Source organism: Gossypium arboreum, chromosome 2, assembly GCF_025698485.1.
Source record: "Gossypium arboreum isolate Shixiya-1 chromosome 2, ASM2569848v2, whole genome shotgun sequence".
Taxonomy (NCBI): domain Eukaryota; kingdom Viridiplantae; phylum Streptophyta; class Magnoliopsida; order Malvales; family Malvaceae; genus Gossypium; species Gossypium arboreum.
In genome coordinates, this window is record NC_069071.1 from 2119912 (window position 1) to 2138968 (window position 19057).

The 19057-nt window shown below is 35.1% G+C and overlaps 1 protein-coding gene across 1 annotated transcript; it reads left to right on the top strand.

The window, feature by feature from the left end:
* The first annotated feature begins 15037 nt into the window (after nucleotides 1-15037).
* On the top strand, nucleotides 15038-15580 carry LOC108472211 (uncharacterized). The gene has a single exon (XM_017773717.1). The coding sequence runs from the start codon at nucleotides 15038-15040 to the stop codon at nucleotides 15578-15580; it is 543 nt and encodes a 180-aa protein (XP_017629206.1).
* The last annotated feature ends 3477 nt before the right edge of the window (nucleotides 15581-19057 follow it).

The following is a 19057-nucleotide window of genomic DNA, read 5'->3' on the forward strand; positions in this document are numbered from 1 at the left end:
TCTTTTCCTCAATCAAGTTTAGCTGGTCATATCGAGACTGAACCCATTCAGCTTTATCTAACCTTATCTCTGTTAAAATTCGGAGAGAAGGTATTTCCACTTCAATAGGTAAAACTGCTTCCATCCCGTAAACTAACAAGAACGGAGTTGCCCCAGTAGAAGTTCTAACAGATGTTCGATAAGCCAAGAGTGCAAACGGTAGCTTTTCATGCCAATCCCTATAAGTCTCAGTCATCTTTCTCACTATTTTCTTAATGTTCTTATTGGCAGCCTCCACTGCCCCATTCATTTTTGGACGATAGGGTGAAGAGTTGTGATGCTTGATTTTGAACTGGTCGCAAACCTCTGGTAACATTTTGTTGTTCAAATTCAACGCATTGTCAGATATGATCCTCTCAGGCATTCCATACCAACAAATGATTTCCTTTTTCAAAAATTGACTTACAGCCAACTTGGTAACGTTTGCGTAAGAAGCAGCCTCTACCCACTTTGTAAAGTAGTCAATAACTACAAAAATAAACCGATGTCCATTCGAAGCTTTCGGCGATATTGGTCTGATGACATCCATGCCCCACATGGAAAATGGCCATAGAGACGTCATAACATGTAAAGGTGAGGGTGGTACATGAATTTTGTCCCCATAAATCTGACACTTATGGCATTTTTTGGCATAATTGATCTGATCTCCTTCCATAGTGGCCCAGTAATAGCCAAACCTCATGATTTGTCTTGCCATCATGAACCCATTTGCATGCGTACCACATACACCTTCCTGGACCTCTTCTAGAATTAGCTTGGCTTCCACAGCATCAACACATCTCAAAAGTACTTGGTCTTTCCTTCTCTTGTACAGAACATCCCTGTCCAAAACATAGTCACAAGCTAATCTTCTCAGGGTTCGTTTGTCATTTTCGGATGCCTATGCTAGATATTTACGATCTCTTACATATCGCAATATATCCTGATACCAAGGATTGTCATCCTTTTCTTCCTCTTCAAGGTTACAACAGCTAGCTGGAGATTCATAGACACTTATTTGAATTGGTCTCATCTCTTCCTCTTTGTTTGCCTTAATCATTGAAGCTAAAGTTGCTAAAGCATTTGCCATCTGATTTTCATCTCGTGGGAGATAGTTGAAGGTGATGTCATCGAACTCTCTTAGTAACCCCAAAACTACCATTCGATAATTGATCAATTTAGGGTCTCTAGTCTCCCATTCACCTCTTAGCTGATAGATTACCAACGCAGAATCTCCATATACTTCCAGGGTTTTTATGCCTCTTTCCATGGCCGCTTGGAGCCCCATGATGCATGCTTCATATTCAGCCATATTATTTATACAGTCAAAATCCAACTTGCACGTGAACGGTAATGGTCGCCATTCGGGGATACCAAGACTGCCCCAATTCCATTTCCGACTGCATTAGAAGCCCCATCAAAATTTAGCTTCCAGGGAGAATCTTCAGGTGCTGCTATACACATTAGCTCCTCATTTGGAAAATCAAAATTCAATGGCTCGTAATCCTCCAAAGCTCTACTGGCCAAGAAGTCTTCCACCGCACTTCCTTTGATAGCCTTCTGACTTACATAGACTATATCGAACTCTGAAAGCAAAATTTGCCATCTCGCCATTCTTCCATTTAGAGCCGTTGATTCCATCATGTATTTTAATGGATCTAATTTTGAGATGAGCCAAGTAGTATGGTATAGAATGTACTGTCTTAATCTTCGTGTGGTCCAAATCAACGCACAGCATAACTTTTCGATTGACGAATATCTCATTTCACAGTCAGTGAATTTCTTGCTGAGATAATAAATTGCCTTTTTCTTTTTTCCCTGACTCGTCATGCTGACCAAGCACACATCCCATAGAATTGCTGAACACTGACAAGTATAGTATTAACGGTTTATCTGGACTAGGCGGAGATAACACTGGAGCATTCAACAAATACTGCTTGACTTTCTCAAAAGCATTCTGGCATTCTTCATCCCAAACACCTTGATTGTGCTTTCTGAGGAGACGAAAGATAGGATCACATTTCTCAGTCAATTGTGAAATAAATCGAGCAATGTAATTCAACCTTCCTAGGAATCCTCGAACTTCTTTTTGAGTACGTGGTGGAGGCAACTCCCGTATGGCTCTGACCTTGTCTGAGTCAACTTCAATTCCCTTTTCACTGACTACGAAGCCTAATAACTTCCCCGATCTGGCTCCAAAGGTGCACTTTGCTGGATTGAGCTTCAACTGAAATTTTCTCAATCTTAAGAACAATCCTCTCAAGACCTCAATGTGTTCTTTTTCTGTTCGCGACTTGGTGATCATATCATCAACGTATACCTCAATATCCTTATGCATCATGTTATGAAACAAATTTACCATGGCTCGTTGGTATGTTGCCCCTGCGTTCTTCAACCCAAACGGCATTACTTTATAACAAAAGGTGCCCCACAATGTTATAAAAGTAGTTTTATCCATATCCTCTAGATGCATATTTATCTGATTGTATCCTGAGGAGCCGTCCATGAAGGAGAACAACGAATATCCCGCTGTGTTGTCTACTAAAGTGTCGATGTGTGGCAGAGGAAAATTATTCTTTAGGCTTGCTTTGTTTAGATCTCTGTAATCAACGCACATTCGTACCTTCCCGTCTTTCTTAGGGACAGGTACAATATTAGCTACCCATTCGAGTACTTCACTTCGCAAAAATCCTCGATCAAACCGCTTCTTGACCTCATCTTTTATTTTCAGGACAATGTCTGGCCGCATCCTTCGCAACTTCTGTTGGACCGGTTTACATTCTTGTCTTATCGGAAGACGATGTACTACAATGTCAGTACTCAATCCGGGCATATCCTGATAAGACCATGCAAAGATATCCTTGAATTCTTAAAGTAACTCAATCAAGCTACACCTTGTGTCATTAGCGATCAGTGTTCCAATTTTTACCTCATTCCCTTCCTCTAGGGCTATATTATCTATTGCCTCTTTTTCATGTGGCATGATTTGTTTCTCCTCCTATTTTACCATTCTTAATAGATCGAGAGATACGTCACAATCTTGAACATCTTCAAAATCTTGAGGTTCCTCTAAACACATGTCTTGCTCACAAGAGAAATCAGGAGCGGCAGTATTAGCGCTCATATCATTGATATCTAGAGACCTGTGAGGGGTATGAAAGAATATACAAAGAATGAATGAATTTAAGAATGATCGTTTATGTGCTCTGAATAAAAGAATAAGAGTTGTTAGAATTTAAAGGAATATTGGTTGATAAAAATGAGACAATACTCTTTTAAATAGGTAAAATTTATGCTTTATTTGAATAATAATAGATGAACATAAGCCTATTTTCACAAATGTAATCTTACTACTCCTAGGCCCTAGAGTAATAAACATGTTTCGAGAATTACTCTGAAAAATTTCTAAAGACTACAGGAAGATCCTCCGCAGTCCAATTGTTTAGAGAGCTCCCCGGTTCGTAAGGGCGAATACCCTCGAGGTTTTCCTGTTCAAACCACTCACTATGTACAACATTGATCTGATGAGTCTCTTCTACCAGTAACCCTCCTGACTTAAAGGTTTTGGATATAGGTGGGAATGTCATCAGTTCCCACTCTACTTCTCCGTTCAAACGCGCCTTCCTTCTTGCTTGACGCTTTTCCATCTCCTGTCTCTTTTGTTTATGGTCTGGCTTAAAACCCAAACCAAAACGATCCTTCTTCTCCATCAATTTTAGGACTTGAATCCCTCCTTGCAACTGTTTTCCTAGTCTTTTTCCTGGCAATGCTCCCTTCCCCATCATTATTTGCAGGGCCATCCTTGTTGCTCTAGATATTCTGGGAACCGGCACCTTGCTTCCCTCCGAAATGAAGGTAGCATTAAAAATTTCCAAGGAACGAAAAGAACACCCTATAGCCTCCTCATTTGTCTCCACATAAGGGGCTTTACTAGTGATAGCTGCTATGATGTCCTCCTCTGCATTGATGGTTATCAAGCGTCCATCTGTCACCAACTTTAATTTTTGGTGCAGTGAAGAAGGCACCGCTCCTGCCGAGTGTATCCATGGCCTCCCCAACAAACAATTATAGGAGGGCTTGATATCTATTACTAGGAAGTCAACTTCATAGGTATTTGGTCCAATCTCCAGAGGGATGTCAATTCGTCCCATTACTTTCCTTTCAGTTCTGTCAAAGGCTCTTACCACATTATGACATGTTTTCATGTGCGAACTGTCGATGGGTAATTTATTCAATGTAGATAATGGAAGGACGTTCAAAGCGGACCCATTATCAACGAGTACACTTGGAAGTGTGTATCCTTTGCACCGAGTAGTGATGTGCAAAGCCTTAGTTGACCCTATGCCCCCAGGTGGAATTTCATCATTATTGAAGTAGATGAAATTATCAGCACTGATATTATTTATCAACCGGTCCAACTTATTGATAGATATATCATGAGTGACATATATCTTGTTGAGTACCTTCAACAACGCTTCTCGATGCACTTCAGAGCTTAGCAGTAAGGCTAAAACCGATATACGTGCTGGTTGCTTACGCAACTGCTCGACCACACTGTACTCACTATGTTTAAGGAACTTTAGAAATTCCCTAGCTTTCTCCTCCCTCACTGGCTCGTTAACAGGTACTTCACACTTTTTCTCAATTTCAACATTCTTGGGTTTTGCGGGCTCCACTCTGACGTCCCCCATATCATAACGCTTTCCACTCCGCGTATGGGAACCTTCATTTCATACATCCTTAGATGCACTGGCTATGTTTCCTTCTCCCGTCACCGTCACGCTACAGTCATAACTCCATGGTACTTTTTTGCTATCCTTGTAAGGGAATAGAGTAGGTGTATGAATAATAACCTTGGGCACTGCTGGTGTCCCCATTTCATTATTCCCTGGCAGGGAGATAATGATCCTTGGTCTACTGGTTCTTTGCTGTTCATTTTTCAGCACACATACTTGCTTTTCACTAGAGCTACCTTCATAAACCTGTAGCTCTTTGTTGTCTATGAAGCCTTGCACCAAGGCCTTGAATTCCTCGCAATCTTCACGGAACTCACCGTAGTCCCACGTCCTTTCTTTTGTATTTTTAGAGGTCAACATACCTCTCTTCATCATCTCCTCCCAGATTACCCTCATAGGCATCCTTATCTCCTCAACATTTTCCTTTTCCCTTTCTCCACCGGCTTCACCAATGGCATTTATTCCCTGATTGTCATGATTCGGCAGAGGATGCTCAGTATTTGAGGTACTCTCAAATTTCAAAACCCCATTCTTGATCAACCTCTCTACGGCTTTCTTGAATCCAGTACAATTCTCAATTGAGTGCCCCGATATTCCAGCATGATACTCACATCTGGCATTTGCATCATACCATTTAGGATACGGAGGTTGTAATGGTTTTAAATGGAAAGGGGCTATAGCATGCGCATCATATAGATTTTGATAGAGTTCCCTATACGTCACAAGTATAGGCGTAAATTACATCCTCTCATACCTAGTGTTGGATTCCTGCTTTTGATAGCCTTGTTGCCCAACTGTGGCTACTTTGGGCTGGCTAACTGTGACTGCTTTTGAAATAAAATCACTTGTATTGTTTACCTCGTTGTCTTTTCTTCTTGGGGCTAATCTTTTGGCTACTTCCCCCTCAATTCTTCCCCCTCTTATGGCATTCTCTATCATCTCTCCTGCCATAACTATGTCCGCAAAACTTTTAGTAGTGCTTCCAATCATATGAGTAATAAATGGGGCTTTCAGAGTATTAATAAATAACATAATGGTCTCCTTCTCCAACAGTGGTGGTTGAACCTGCATCGCTACCTCTCTCCACCTCTGTGCATATTGCCTAAAATTCTCATTAGGCTTCTTCTCCATGTTTTGCAGGGTAATCCCGTCAGGGGTCATGTCTGTTACATGATTGTACTGTTGCATGAAGGCTTGTGCAAGATCCCTCCATGAACTTATTCTAGCCCGGCTTAACTGATTGTACCATCTGGCTGCCGCTCCTATCAAACTATCTTGAAAACAATGGATCAACAGCTGATCATTGTTTACATACCCCGTCATCTTTCTGCAAAACATTGTGATATGGGCCTCTGGGCAAGTAGTGCCATTGTACTTTTCAAATTCTGGCATTTTGAATTTGTGAGGTAACACTAGGTTTGGGACCAGACTTAAGTCCTTGGCATCAACCCCATGATTATTGCCAGTGCCTTTCAAGGCCTTGAACTTTTCTTCTAACCATCTGCAGTGTTCATCCAATTGCCTTGCAGCTTCGACCTTCAAATCCTCCTTTTCCACCATATCTAGATCGGGAACAAGAGGATTAGTAAGATTGTCACCCATATTAAGCCCTGAACCAACCGGGAAATTCACATGGACACCAACATCAATTGGCCCATGCTGAGGCCTCACAGTAGTAGATGGCCTTCTAGGAGGTGCCTCGGTTTGCAATGATACATGCGGCGGTGTAAAACCTGGAGGAGGACCCTCATTTTCCTCTTCAGTGATGGCCATAGGAGCCTTTCCTTTATCAGTGGCCCTTAGTAACTGAGCCATTTCGGCCATTATGTTCCTCTGAGCTTCCATCATTTGTTCCCTTATCTCATTCTCGCATTTTAGCTAATCGCTCTTGCAATCGGTCTTGCATATCCTTTTGCAAGCTGCTCAAACCTTTGATCCATGTTCTTAGTTTTAGTGCGAAGTCTTTGTAAGGATATGTAATTTCGCTTTTTCCTTTATAAAGAAACTTTAACTAATTAGGGTCTTTCTATAACCTTGAATGCATATGATATGATGTAATGCAAATGTATGAATGCAACAAAGGCATCAATCTCGATTCAATCTCATTTAGAAAACTTTATTTAGAAAAAGAATATCTTTACATATAAATGGATTACAAGTACGATTTCGCCCTAATGCCCAAAGTTTTAACTCTATCTAATAAAAGGGCTAACTCTCTTCCTATGTCTGACGACGACCCATACATCATACTCAATACATCGGCTCGTACAGCCAAGTCTTGCACATATTTAGCAACCTCTCGAATCTGAGCTATGGCTTCTTCCATGACATGATCCCTTTCTCTAATCTGCCCTCTAGACTGATGAAGCTCTCCCTTTAGATAATCTCATTGCGTCTCGAGTTGCTCGATCTGAAGTTTACCTTCCTACAATGCTGCTTCCAAATTTTCAACTTTACTCTTTAGCTCTTTTAACTCGACCGTAGAATCATGGTTGCGATGCCAACGAAGGGATCTTCCAAGCTCAGTTACTTTAGACTTCAACCCTTTATTCTCTTCTTCTAATGCCAAATTCCGCGATTGCATCTCCTGAAACTTCTTCTCCCAGTACTCAGCTCTAGCCTTTCCTTCTTGGACCTCTTTCTACAACTGATCTGAAGACCCTCCTATTTTCGCTCTTCTCAAGGATACCTGTGCCTTTTTGTAGTGTTCCTTCAAGTCATCTCTATCCTCTTCAATCTTCCTCTTTTCCTTTCTTTCTTTTTCGACTTCCATCTTCTGGACATCAATATCTAAACTCAAGTACATCTTTTCTTCTTCAAGCTTTGCTATCCTTTTCTTGAGCTCCAGATTTTTCCTCTCAAATTCTTGCTTCATAATTTCTAACTCCGAGGGCATCACTTGCAGATATTCCTCTATCAGTCGAGCTCCTTCCATATTTGGCTCAGGAATATTATCATTAATCCTTCTACCTCTCCATTCAACATATCCTGGAGTCGTAGCAGGGCTAATAGCTACTCCTTTCAACCGACACGTCTTGTTCCAAGCGCTAGAGATCTCACTGACCCTTTTCTTGCAATCGGCTCTTCTATATGCAAACTCACTTTGAGTTAGCCCATGAGTTGCTGGCACGAACTGCCTCAAACTGAATTGCCTTAACACGAGCAAGGGGGCATAACCAATGGCACCCCAAATTTCCAATAAAGGGACCCAATTGAAACTGCCGCAACGGTAAAGAATCTCACCAGGAATCATCCACGGAGCTCTCCACTCAACATCTTTCGACTGAAGATTTTGAAGTAGTGCTATCCAATTCTCCTCTGGAACATCAGTTTTCCTAGTTGAAGTGACTATGTCCTTCAGCGGTGAGTAATCCTCGAAGAAAACCCGACAAACGACCTTATCTATAAACCGAAAATGACTATAGAACCAAGCTAGAAGCAATTGTGCACAACCAACAAACCTGCCTGCACCAGCTTTTCTACATGTACCTAAGGACCTGAATGTCTCTACCAAAATTGCAGGGACAGAAGTGACCCTCTTACTGAGTCTATGGAAAAGATCCGTGGTTGCCTCATCCACATATCCCAAAGCCCTAGGGAACACCATCAATCCGTACAAACTTAAGGCAAAAACATCTACCCTCTTTGTTTCATCAGGATGCGTCAAAATCAGACCCTTCAAAGCGTCCCATGAAATACACTTGCACTCACCTTTCTCTTTAATTCTGGCTGTAATCCACTGCTCACTCATCCCTGTAATAGCCATCAATTTCTTCCAAAAGGTAGGGACATTAACAGCTCGAGAATAGATTCTATCCACCTGAAACTTGGGACAACGTAACAAGGCAGTGTACTCCTTTACGGTAGGCACCAAGTCTACCTCCCCGAAAGTAAAGCAACTGTATGCTGGATTCCAAAACTGAGCGAAGGCTCGGAATAAGTGCTCATCTATTTGAACATCGAGCAAGTAAGGTAAGTCTCCGTAATTACCATAGAATAACTGTTTAGTCTCGTTGCCCCAATGATCCCAAATCTCCTTAAGCTCTTGGAGATTATTCTGCGTAACACTGATGCGAGTATATCCTGATAGCTCCGACATATATCCCGCAGCTATACTATCTCCCTTTTCAAACTGAGTTTGCTCAGACCATCTATGGACGTTGGCGTTGCCCTCCACTCTATCAAGAAGTCCGTTCTCCATAATAAAACTCTCTAATTTAGACACTGACCGCGAATTGATACCTTTGTAAATGCAGAATGTCATGCAAACAAAAGAAAAGAAATAGTCAGTATCACATGATATCAATAAATCTCAACAATAGTTTATAAGGGTAATATCTAAAGTTTAACTCTAACTAAGTTGGGCTCTTACAGTTTTTTCTATATGGGGTTGGTTCTAAAGTTTGAGGTACCTGAACCAGCAGATTCCTCGATCCTCACCCATTATAGGCTCATTTGAATCGAGTTCAGTTCAGGGGAATACATTTCCCTATGGCTACACGGAGATGAAAATCTCACGAAACCATAGGTACGGATGTATCCCGAAAGTGATCCACTATCCTGCACGGAGGCGAAAACCTCACAAAGGCGTAGTTTCTCACTCCCACTTAAAGGTGTGACCACAATGGTCATGCAAATGCAATGCGTATTAGAATACAGCAACACATGCAATAATACAAACACATGTAATGTAAAGGGGATTAATTCTTAAAAAAAATTTTAAATTTCTGACATTAAGACAAGAGATAATCAATTACACGGTTTGACTCTCTTAAAGTCCCCAGTGGAGTCGCCAAGCTGTCGAGACCATTTTCAAATCGAGTTTTGGAAAATGGGAATCGACTTTAAAAAACAAAAACGGGAGTCGTCACCAATCTTTTTAGGTGTGATTGGATCACCTTTAAAACATTTGTTTTAAAATCATTGGTTTTGGTCTACAAAATCAAAAGAATGGGTTCGAGAGTCGGTTACGTACGAGGAAGGGTTAGCACCCTCGTAATGCCCAAAAATTGGTACCTAATTGATTATCAAAATGTCTCTAATGTCGGAAATTAAAAATTTTAAGATGTAATCCTCTTTAAAGTATTTGAAAATTTGGGTTTACTTGTATCAAAGTATTGGCTATAAGTTAGCCTTTTAGAAATCTCTATCTCAAAACAGCAAAATGCTACGATCCAGTAAGTTAGGACATATCACTTTGCAATTCCAAGACAGTCACTTATATTTTGAAATCCTTTAAAAACTTTAGAAGGGTACTTGACTATTCGAACTTAACGAGAAAAGTTGCAACCCAATAAGTTAGGGCACTACTTTTTCGAAATTTCCAAACACCAAGCATTGCCTTTATATTTTTTTGAAAATTTTGGAGCCTTATCTTTTTAGAGATGATGCGTGGAGAATTGTATTACATTATAAATCATAATAATATATTATTGTACTAGGTAGATAAAAATGAATACTACGATAAAAAGAATAATACATGTGAAGCAAAAAAATGCAAACAAAGATATATAGCATGAATAAACAAGATATATAAACATATGAGATAATATTTAAATGGTGCATGATATAAAAACAAACATAATCAAATAATGCATGATATACAAATAGAATAAACGTAATGTCAAATGCATATAATTATAAATAATAAAAAAATTAACACATACATGATACATACAATACAAAACATATAGAAGAACTAATAAAAAATGATTGATTGCTAACAAAATATGCATACAATTAAAAACAAGATATTTCATATCCATTTTGAAATAGTATTTAATACATAATATAATAACATAATAACAAGAATAAAAGAATAATAATTATATAATGATATATTGGTTTAAAAATATGTAAGAGATTTCATAATATAACAATATTAGTTTAAAATGAAATAATATATAGTAAATAAAAATGAAATGTGTATATAATGTGAGTTAAAAATATGATTTAATAATAATAATTTACATTTGTAAAATAATATATATATATATATATATAAAATAATATAATTTATATACATGATATACATAACATATAAAAAATAATATAAAAATAAAATATAATAAAGATTATATAATAAAATGTAATATAAATATATGAGAAAAATAATAGATATAATATAAAGTAACATATAAAACAATATATATGTAAATAATTAATGAATATAATATATGTGAAAATATAATAATATATAAAAGAGATGTAAAATAATAATTTAAGGAAAATAACATATATAATAAGTAATAATAATATATAATCAAAATAATACTCATAATAAAATAATTTTATAATATATAATATAAAGTGAAATTAAAATAAACAAATAATAAAATATATATATATATAGAATAATATAATAAATATAGGACTAAATTTGAAGTTTAACAAAGTTATGGGGAAAATTTAAAAAGCTAAAACTGAAATAAGGCCCGATTTGAAATGCCCGCAAAATAAAAGGGGGTCATTGGGCAAATAACCCTATTCCCAAAACGGTGACATTTTCCAGAATATAATTTAATAGCCATAGGGACTAAATTAAGACTAAAATAAAATAATGGGCCAAATTATAAAATAAAATAAAGTTTCATTGTAAGTACAAAAGGGATAGAAGGATCAATTGGGTAATTAACCCAACTCTCAAAAATGCGCGGATCCCCCCGGGTAATCGGGTCAACGCGCGGATCCCTGAGTCACAAAATGATGCCGTTTTGTCAAGGCTATATAAGTCAGGTTATTAGCCTTAAAATCATTTGAAACCAGTTTAAAAAAAAATTAAGAATTCTCTCTGAAAGAGAGAAAGGAGGGAGCTCTGAGCCCTGGCCTCTGTCGGCCACACACCGCCCACGTGCCCACACGCCACCCTAAGGACCACCGTACACGATGGCTAGGGTTTAAAAACCCCTCCTTTCACTCGTCGTTCGTCAGGTAACTTTCTTCCTTGTATTTTTGTAATCTATATTTTTGCTAAAAAACAGTTTACATACATGCATATGTTCTAAAATAAAAAATAAGTTAAATCACCTTTTCTTTGAAACTGCTTGTATTCTCTTTTTTATTTCTGTATGCCTCCTCGTTACAAGGGTTACAAAGGCTTTTTATAGCCTACTGATTTGTTACATAAGGAAAGAAATCTCTGATTTCTTGTCTATTGTGTCTTTGACTGATGTGCTGAGATTCTTTTAGTTTCCTTTTCTTGCTCCTCGTATCTGCTGTGTTTCCTTTTCTTGCAGGTATCCCAATGATCTCGGCGTTAACGGTGGTACCAAGGCTAGAGGGGAGGCCTGAGATCGCGGTGCTGGTGTCGGTGAGGCGCTGATTACGAAAGCAGAGCCGTGAGTGATGGCCGCGATTGGGGAGCTAGACAGACGCTCCCTGAATCTTCCAGAAGCAGTTGCGGCGCAAGGGAGCAAAGCTAGGGTTTCCAACCCTAGCTGGAAATTTTGGGTTTTGGGCCTAGTTCATTTTGGGCCGTTGTATTGGGTCAAAGGGGTAATGGGCATAGGATAGGCTTACGGGGTATTTGGGCTACCGGGTGTAACAGGTCTATTTGGGTTTTAACTATTGGGCTATAAAGGGATTGTTTAATAAACATTTATTATCATTTAATTTTGGTTTTGGGTTTCAAGGCCCGGTCAAATTTGGGTTATTACACCCATTACTTGAAAAGATTTAAGGTCCATCTACAAGCTTGACTCATATGGAAATATAATCTTCAATGATATGCAATCTTAGATGTGATATGCAATCTTAGATATGATACAATCTTACATATGATTGCAATCTTAGATATGATATACAATCTTAGAAGATATGATTTTGTAATCTTGGAGATTTAATTTGTAGATATCCTTTAATCTTAACTGTTGATGTAATTGATCTGTACCGTTGGATTTGGGAAGGCTCAACTATAAATAGAGGCCTCTCCCTTCATTGTAAATCACTTGAGTTTTTGGGAAGCAATAAGAATTCTGGAGAGCATTCACTCAAATTTCTCTCCCTCTTGCGTTCTTACTCTATGTGGTTTGTTCTTATTTTATTCTTCGTCTATCTTAGTTTTTCAACCCTTTTTTTATTTTAATTTCTTCATTTTTCAAATATGTATATTTTTTTCCTATCTTTTATACATTTGATTATGTATTTTATATATCATAATATTTAACCTTTTTATATAGTTTATTTTCAAATATATATTTTCTATGCATGTATATATATTATATAATCATTTCATTATAAATATAAATTCTTTTACATATTTGATATTTTATACATTATTTTTCTAAACCAATATATTTTATATATTTTATATAATTATTATTCTTATAAATATATTTTTATTATATATTATATTTTAAATTTATTATAAAATATCACATTTTTTATATGCTCATTCTATTTATCAATTGTTTATATTATACATATATTTTTAAAACTTATATTTTTTATTATTATACAATATTTGTTTTTACTTTAGAATTAATGTATTATTGTTATGTTATGTATTTCATATGTTATGTAATATCTTAGACTTTAATAATTTACTTTCAAATGCATATTTTTATATATGTACATTGATATATTGTATTATATGCATCATTTCATTTATTAATCCATTCATGTGTACATTAAATTATTGGATTGTATATTTTATATTTTATGTAGATTCTATTTATCCATTTGTTATGCATGTCATCTATTTTTACTCATACATATTTTACACATTAATATTTACCATGTTTTTATATTATTTAATGTTTTATTTATGATATATTGTATATAATTAGTGCATTTATTATGCTTTCTTTTGGGTATATTACTATTTGCTTAGCATGATTATTTTTATTATTCTATTTTACCTCTATATAGTGATTGCATTTATATAAAGTGTTATAATACTTTGTAATATACGCTATTTGAATATCTATATTTCATAATATAGAATTGTCACCCTAAAAGGTCATTTAAAACAATATTTAAAAGTTTTATAAAATAAAAAGGCAATGCTTAGTATTTGAAAGCTTGAGAAAAGTAGTGCCCTAACTTATTGGGTTGCAACTTTTCTCGTTGAGTTCGAATAGTCAAGTACCCTTCTAAGTTTTTAAGATTTTCAAAATACGAGCAACTGTCTTGGAATTTCAAAGCGTTGTGTCCTAACTTATTGGATGTGGCAATTTGCCGTTTCGAGATAGGGATTTCCAAAAGGTTAACTTAGTGTCAATGTTTTGATACTAGTGAACCCAAATTTTCAAAATCAAAGTATTTTAAAGAGGATTACATCTTAAAATTTTTTAAATTTCCGACATTAAAGACATTTGATAATTAATTAGGTACCAATTTTTGGGCGTTACGAGGGTGCTAATCCTTCCTCGTATGTAACCGACTCCCGAACCCGTTCTTTTATTTCGTGGACCAAAACTAATGATTTTAAAACAAAATGTTTTAAAGGTGATCCAATCACACCTAAAAAGATTGGTGGCGACTCCCGTTTTCGTTTTTTTAAAATCGATTCCCATTTTCCAAAACTTGATTTAGAAAATGGTTTTGACACATATAGAATATGATAGATAATTAGATATTAGATAATACATAGGACATAAAAAAATATAACAAAGTCAACCGAATAACTGAATTTACTTTTAATTTAAATTTTAGTTATATTTATTTATATTTTGAATTTAAATTTAAATTTAAATTTAAATTATAATATAATATAAATAGTTTGAAATATATTTTATAAAATTACTAAATTATAATTTCATATGTGTTAATAAAATTAGTATATTTATATGTAGCCAACTATTAGAATAAAAAACAAGATAAACCGTGAGAATTTCTATCTCATCAATATTAGTATCAATATTAGTTTGTAGGTCTCAAAATTCAAACTAAAAATCAAACTCTTAAATAGTAACCACTTAAAGGTTTTGTTATAAGTATCAACATGATTACTAATAAATTTGGTTTAATTTACTATTTACAAATAAAAATACCAGTATAAACAAAAATTAACTATTAAATTAGATTTTGACTCCAAAGAAAATAATCATAAATAATAGAAGTTAAACAAGCCTAATCAACAATAGAACAAAATTTTAATATAGTATTATGAGATGTTAAAGGTTCAATTATAGTTCATAAGAAAAGCACTTCTCTTACATACACATATATATATATATATATATATATATATCAATCTTTTAAGAAAAAAGATAACAAGTAATAAAAAACTATTAAAAAGAGATAACAATTAACAAGAAACTATTAAAAAGCAAAAGTGAAAGATGGCATGCCAATATCTTCTTCTTGTTGTTGCACTCGTTTTCATGGTTGTTGTTGGGGCATTTGCTGTCGAATCGTCACCTTCACCAGTCCCTTCCAAGGCATCTTCACCTTCGAAGTCGCCATCTACTTCTTCTCTAGTTTCTTCCCCCAAGTCCCCTTCTATAAAGTCACAGTCACAATCCTCCAATGGCTTCTCTTTGTCACCATCAAAGTCTGAAGAAGGAGCACCCAAGTCATCTCATTCTGAAGCCCCAAAGAGCTTTTCTAGCTCCTCTTCCCCTAGCCCTAGTCAAAGCGACAACCCTAATGCCAACAAAGGATACTCTTCTAAGGTTGAGTTTCCTGAGGAGGTCTCATCACCTCCTTCACCAACTGCCAATGATGAAGTTTCTGACTCCCCTTCTCCTAGCCCTAAAAGCATGGGTGATGTTGTTGATAGTGAGACCCTTGCACCAGCACCAACACCCTCTAATGCCATTGAAATAAAGGCCACCACTTGCATTGTCGGTGTTGTAACTATTTTTGGATTCTTTCTCTTTTAAGCTTCACATGCATAAGTTCTTGGAAGGCCTTGAGATGTGCTTTCTAGTTACCTTTAATTTTTTTTTTTTGGAAAAACAGCCATATTTATATGCTAATTAAAATTGTACTCTTAAGGCCTGAAATGAAATAAATAATATAATTTTTTTTAATTAATGTACTAATAGTGAATCAAAACTCATTAACATTTGGTATCAGATAAGTGCTAAACACTAATTAAGCTTGTTTAAGAATTTTCAAACTTAAGCTCGAACTTGAGGTAGATAAAGCTTGTGCATATTCAAGCTCAAGCTTAGCCTAATAATTAAGTTTAAGGTTAATAATATATACTAAAGATGAAAACATTATTTAATAGTATTAAAATATTTAAAATATAGATTAAAAATGAAAGGCTCGATAAGGCTCATAAGTTATTCAAGCAAGTATTTCTAAGCTTGAATTTTACTCAATCGATATCTAAAGCTTGGCTCGATAATTACTAAATCAAGTTCTTGTTTTTTAGTCAAATTCATTGTAGTGAATGATATGTTTGAAGATGTTTGTAATACCCTACGCAAATCCCACATCGGCAAAGCACGAGAGAGACCTTGGCTATATAAAGGGGTAACAACACTTATGTAGTAAGAGGCCTTTTAGGGGTGAATGGGCGCTCCAAGAACAAATCCATGAGGGCCATGTGCCTTGCCTATTCTATACTAGTCGAATGCATGTATGTGTTTACTTAAGTTGATCGAATGTGTCTACTGGCTTGTTTGCTATAAACGAATATGTGTAATCTGCTAATGTACACTATTGTATTGCTTTCTCATATCCTGAATGCATGTATCCCCCGAGTATTGTAGGAGTTATTGGATATTGATGGCTTGATCACATCATTGGCAACATCGTCTACATCTTATTGGCAACTTGTCTACATTATCATAGGTTTACTGTAATTTACTGACAGTTTATTTGCATTTTTGGTGGCTCGTCCATGTTACTGACAGCTTATTTGCAAACTTTTATTGTCGGTTACCCACACTGAGCTACGGGTCTGAATTAATTTGGTGATTTGGTAGACGGGTTCTGGAGAACACGTGGTGTATAACGGATGGATGGGTAGGACCTTTTGCATAGTCATTCTCAAGCATGCATATGCATAACTATTGGAAGTACCATGAAAGTGTGAATTTTGTGCACCACTGTAATTACCGATAAGCTATTAGCTTTTGTGCTCAATTGTTAAATGGGTTTCTTGCATGATTTGTAAGTTCTACATACTTTGTTCACTTTTGATTAAGACTCACACTGGGTTTTTTAAGCTTATCCTATTAGTTTAACATTTCTCAAGTAGTCCGTAATGTTAGGGCTTGGATTTGGCAATTTGGAGGTATCATCTTGATTCTATTAAATAAAATATTTAATTTTATATTTTTATTATTTGGTTTGTAATAATTTATTTTTTGAATTGTGGCATGAGATTGGTTTTTGGGGTATATTTAGTTATTGCAAGCATGAACGTAAAGAATTGGATAAGTTAAATAATTGACTCAATTAATAATTGGTCATTAAAGTTACTAATTATGGTTTTAAAAACTAATTGTGAATATTGATTTTTCAACTGCAAAACTGGATTTTTTTTGGAAACTCAATATAGCAATTAATGATCAAATATGTAATATGTTTTTAAATTTAATGAAAATATTTTTAATTTGAATTCTAATTGAACTTGGAAAAATTAATTTTATTTAAAATAAAAAATAAAAAGATGCCCACTAGTGTTTCTTGAAAATTAAGCAAATGTTTTGAAAATAAGTTTACGAGAGTCTGCTTGTTTCTTTAGGCCATTTCGGTAGCCGATATGACCTTCAAAATCTAGTTTTAACTTCTGCACTAGGTTGGGGAGGTTATATTAGAAGATAAATGGAACGGTAAGTTGAAATAGGTGGCTGTGAATCATAAAATTTTAAATTGGCTGGTTTGTTCGGAAACTTGAAATAGCTATAAAATGACGCAAATTTTACCAAAAACAGTGTCCACGTCCTAAAGACTAATCATCCTTATCATAACTTCAGCCGACATGAGTCACATCATGATGTCAAGTGGACTAAAGTCACGATGTGACAAACTGTTTGGTGATGTCACAATGTCGACCAAGAGATTTTAAAACTTTACATTTTGGTCTACTTTTATTTTCAGGTCAACAAAATAGATTTCATAAACTCGATTAAGACTCAGATTTGATTATGTATCATAATGGAAATGTGTTTAATTTATAATTGTATATTTGAATGATTATGTTTCAGAATAGTTGACTACAGTTTCTCCGACAACGAATGTGCCATCCTATAGCTCGGACCCAGCGATCAGGTCAAGCGAAGGGTGTTACACAATAGGAATTTTAAAGGGGAGGATGAGTAGATTTTAACAAAGAGCTTCAGTGGCTTTAGAATGAAAGAAGGAATAAATTTTAAAATAGGAAAATATGTCTAACTAAGTTGGCAACTTGAATATTGAAGCTAAAGCCCATTCCTCCCCCCCCCCCCCCCAAATACCAGGCGCTCTTTTAGGCTTAGAGATATTTAAGAAAAAAACCTTGAACAGGTTTACAAGTGATCTATTTGCCCATGATCAACTATACAAGCAAGCAAGTTATAGATAAGTTCAACCATACAAATCACTCTAATAATGGAAACTCAACATTTGAGAGATCGTGAAATAAGCATTGAGACTTCGGCTTTTCTTTCGTCATAATATGAACTCAAAACTCGTGTTTCTTTACATTTAATGGAACCATTGAAGCATATATAATATGATAGATAATTAGATATTAGATAAGACATGGAAGATACAAAATATAACAAGTCAACCAAATAACTAAATTTACTTTTACTTTAAAATTTTAATTCTATTTATTTATATTTTGAATTTAAATTTAAATTTAAATTTAATATATAATATAATGTAAATAGTTTTACATATATTTTATAAAATTATCAAATGATAATTTCATATGTGAAAATAGAACCAGTATATTTATATATAGATTTTTATTAAAATAAAAAACAAGATAAACATTGAGAATTTCTATCTCTTCAATATTAGTTTGTACGTTTCAAAATTCAAACTTAAAAATTAAACTCTTAAATAATAACCACGGATAGGTTTTGTTATCAGTATCAATATGATTACTAATTAATTTGGTTTAATTTACTATTTACAAATAAAAATTCAAGTATAAACAAACATTAACTATTAAAGTAGATTTTGATTCCAAAGAAAAAAATCATAACAGATAGAAGTTAAACAGGCCTAATAAAAATAGAACGAAATCTTAATATAGTATTATGAGATGTTAAAGGTTCAATTTTAGTTCATAAGAAAAGCACTTCTCTTACATACACATATATATATATATATATATATATATATATATATATCCATCTTTTAATAAAAAAGATAACAAGTAATAAGAAACTATTAAAAAGCAAAAGTGAAAG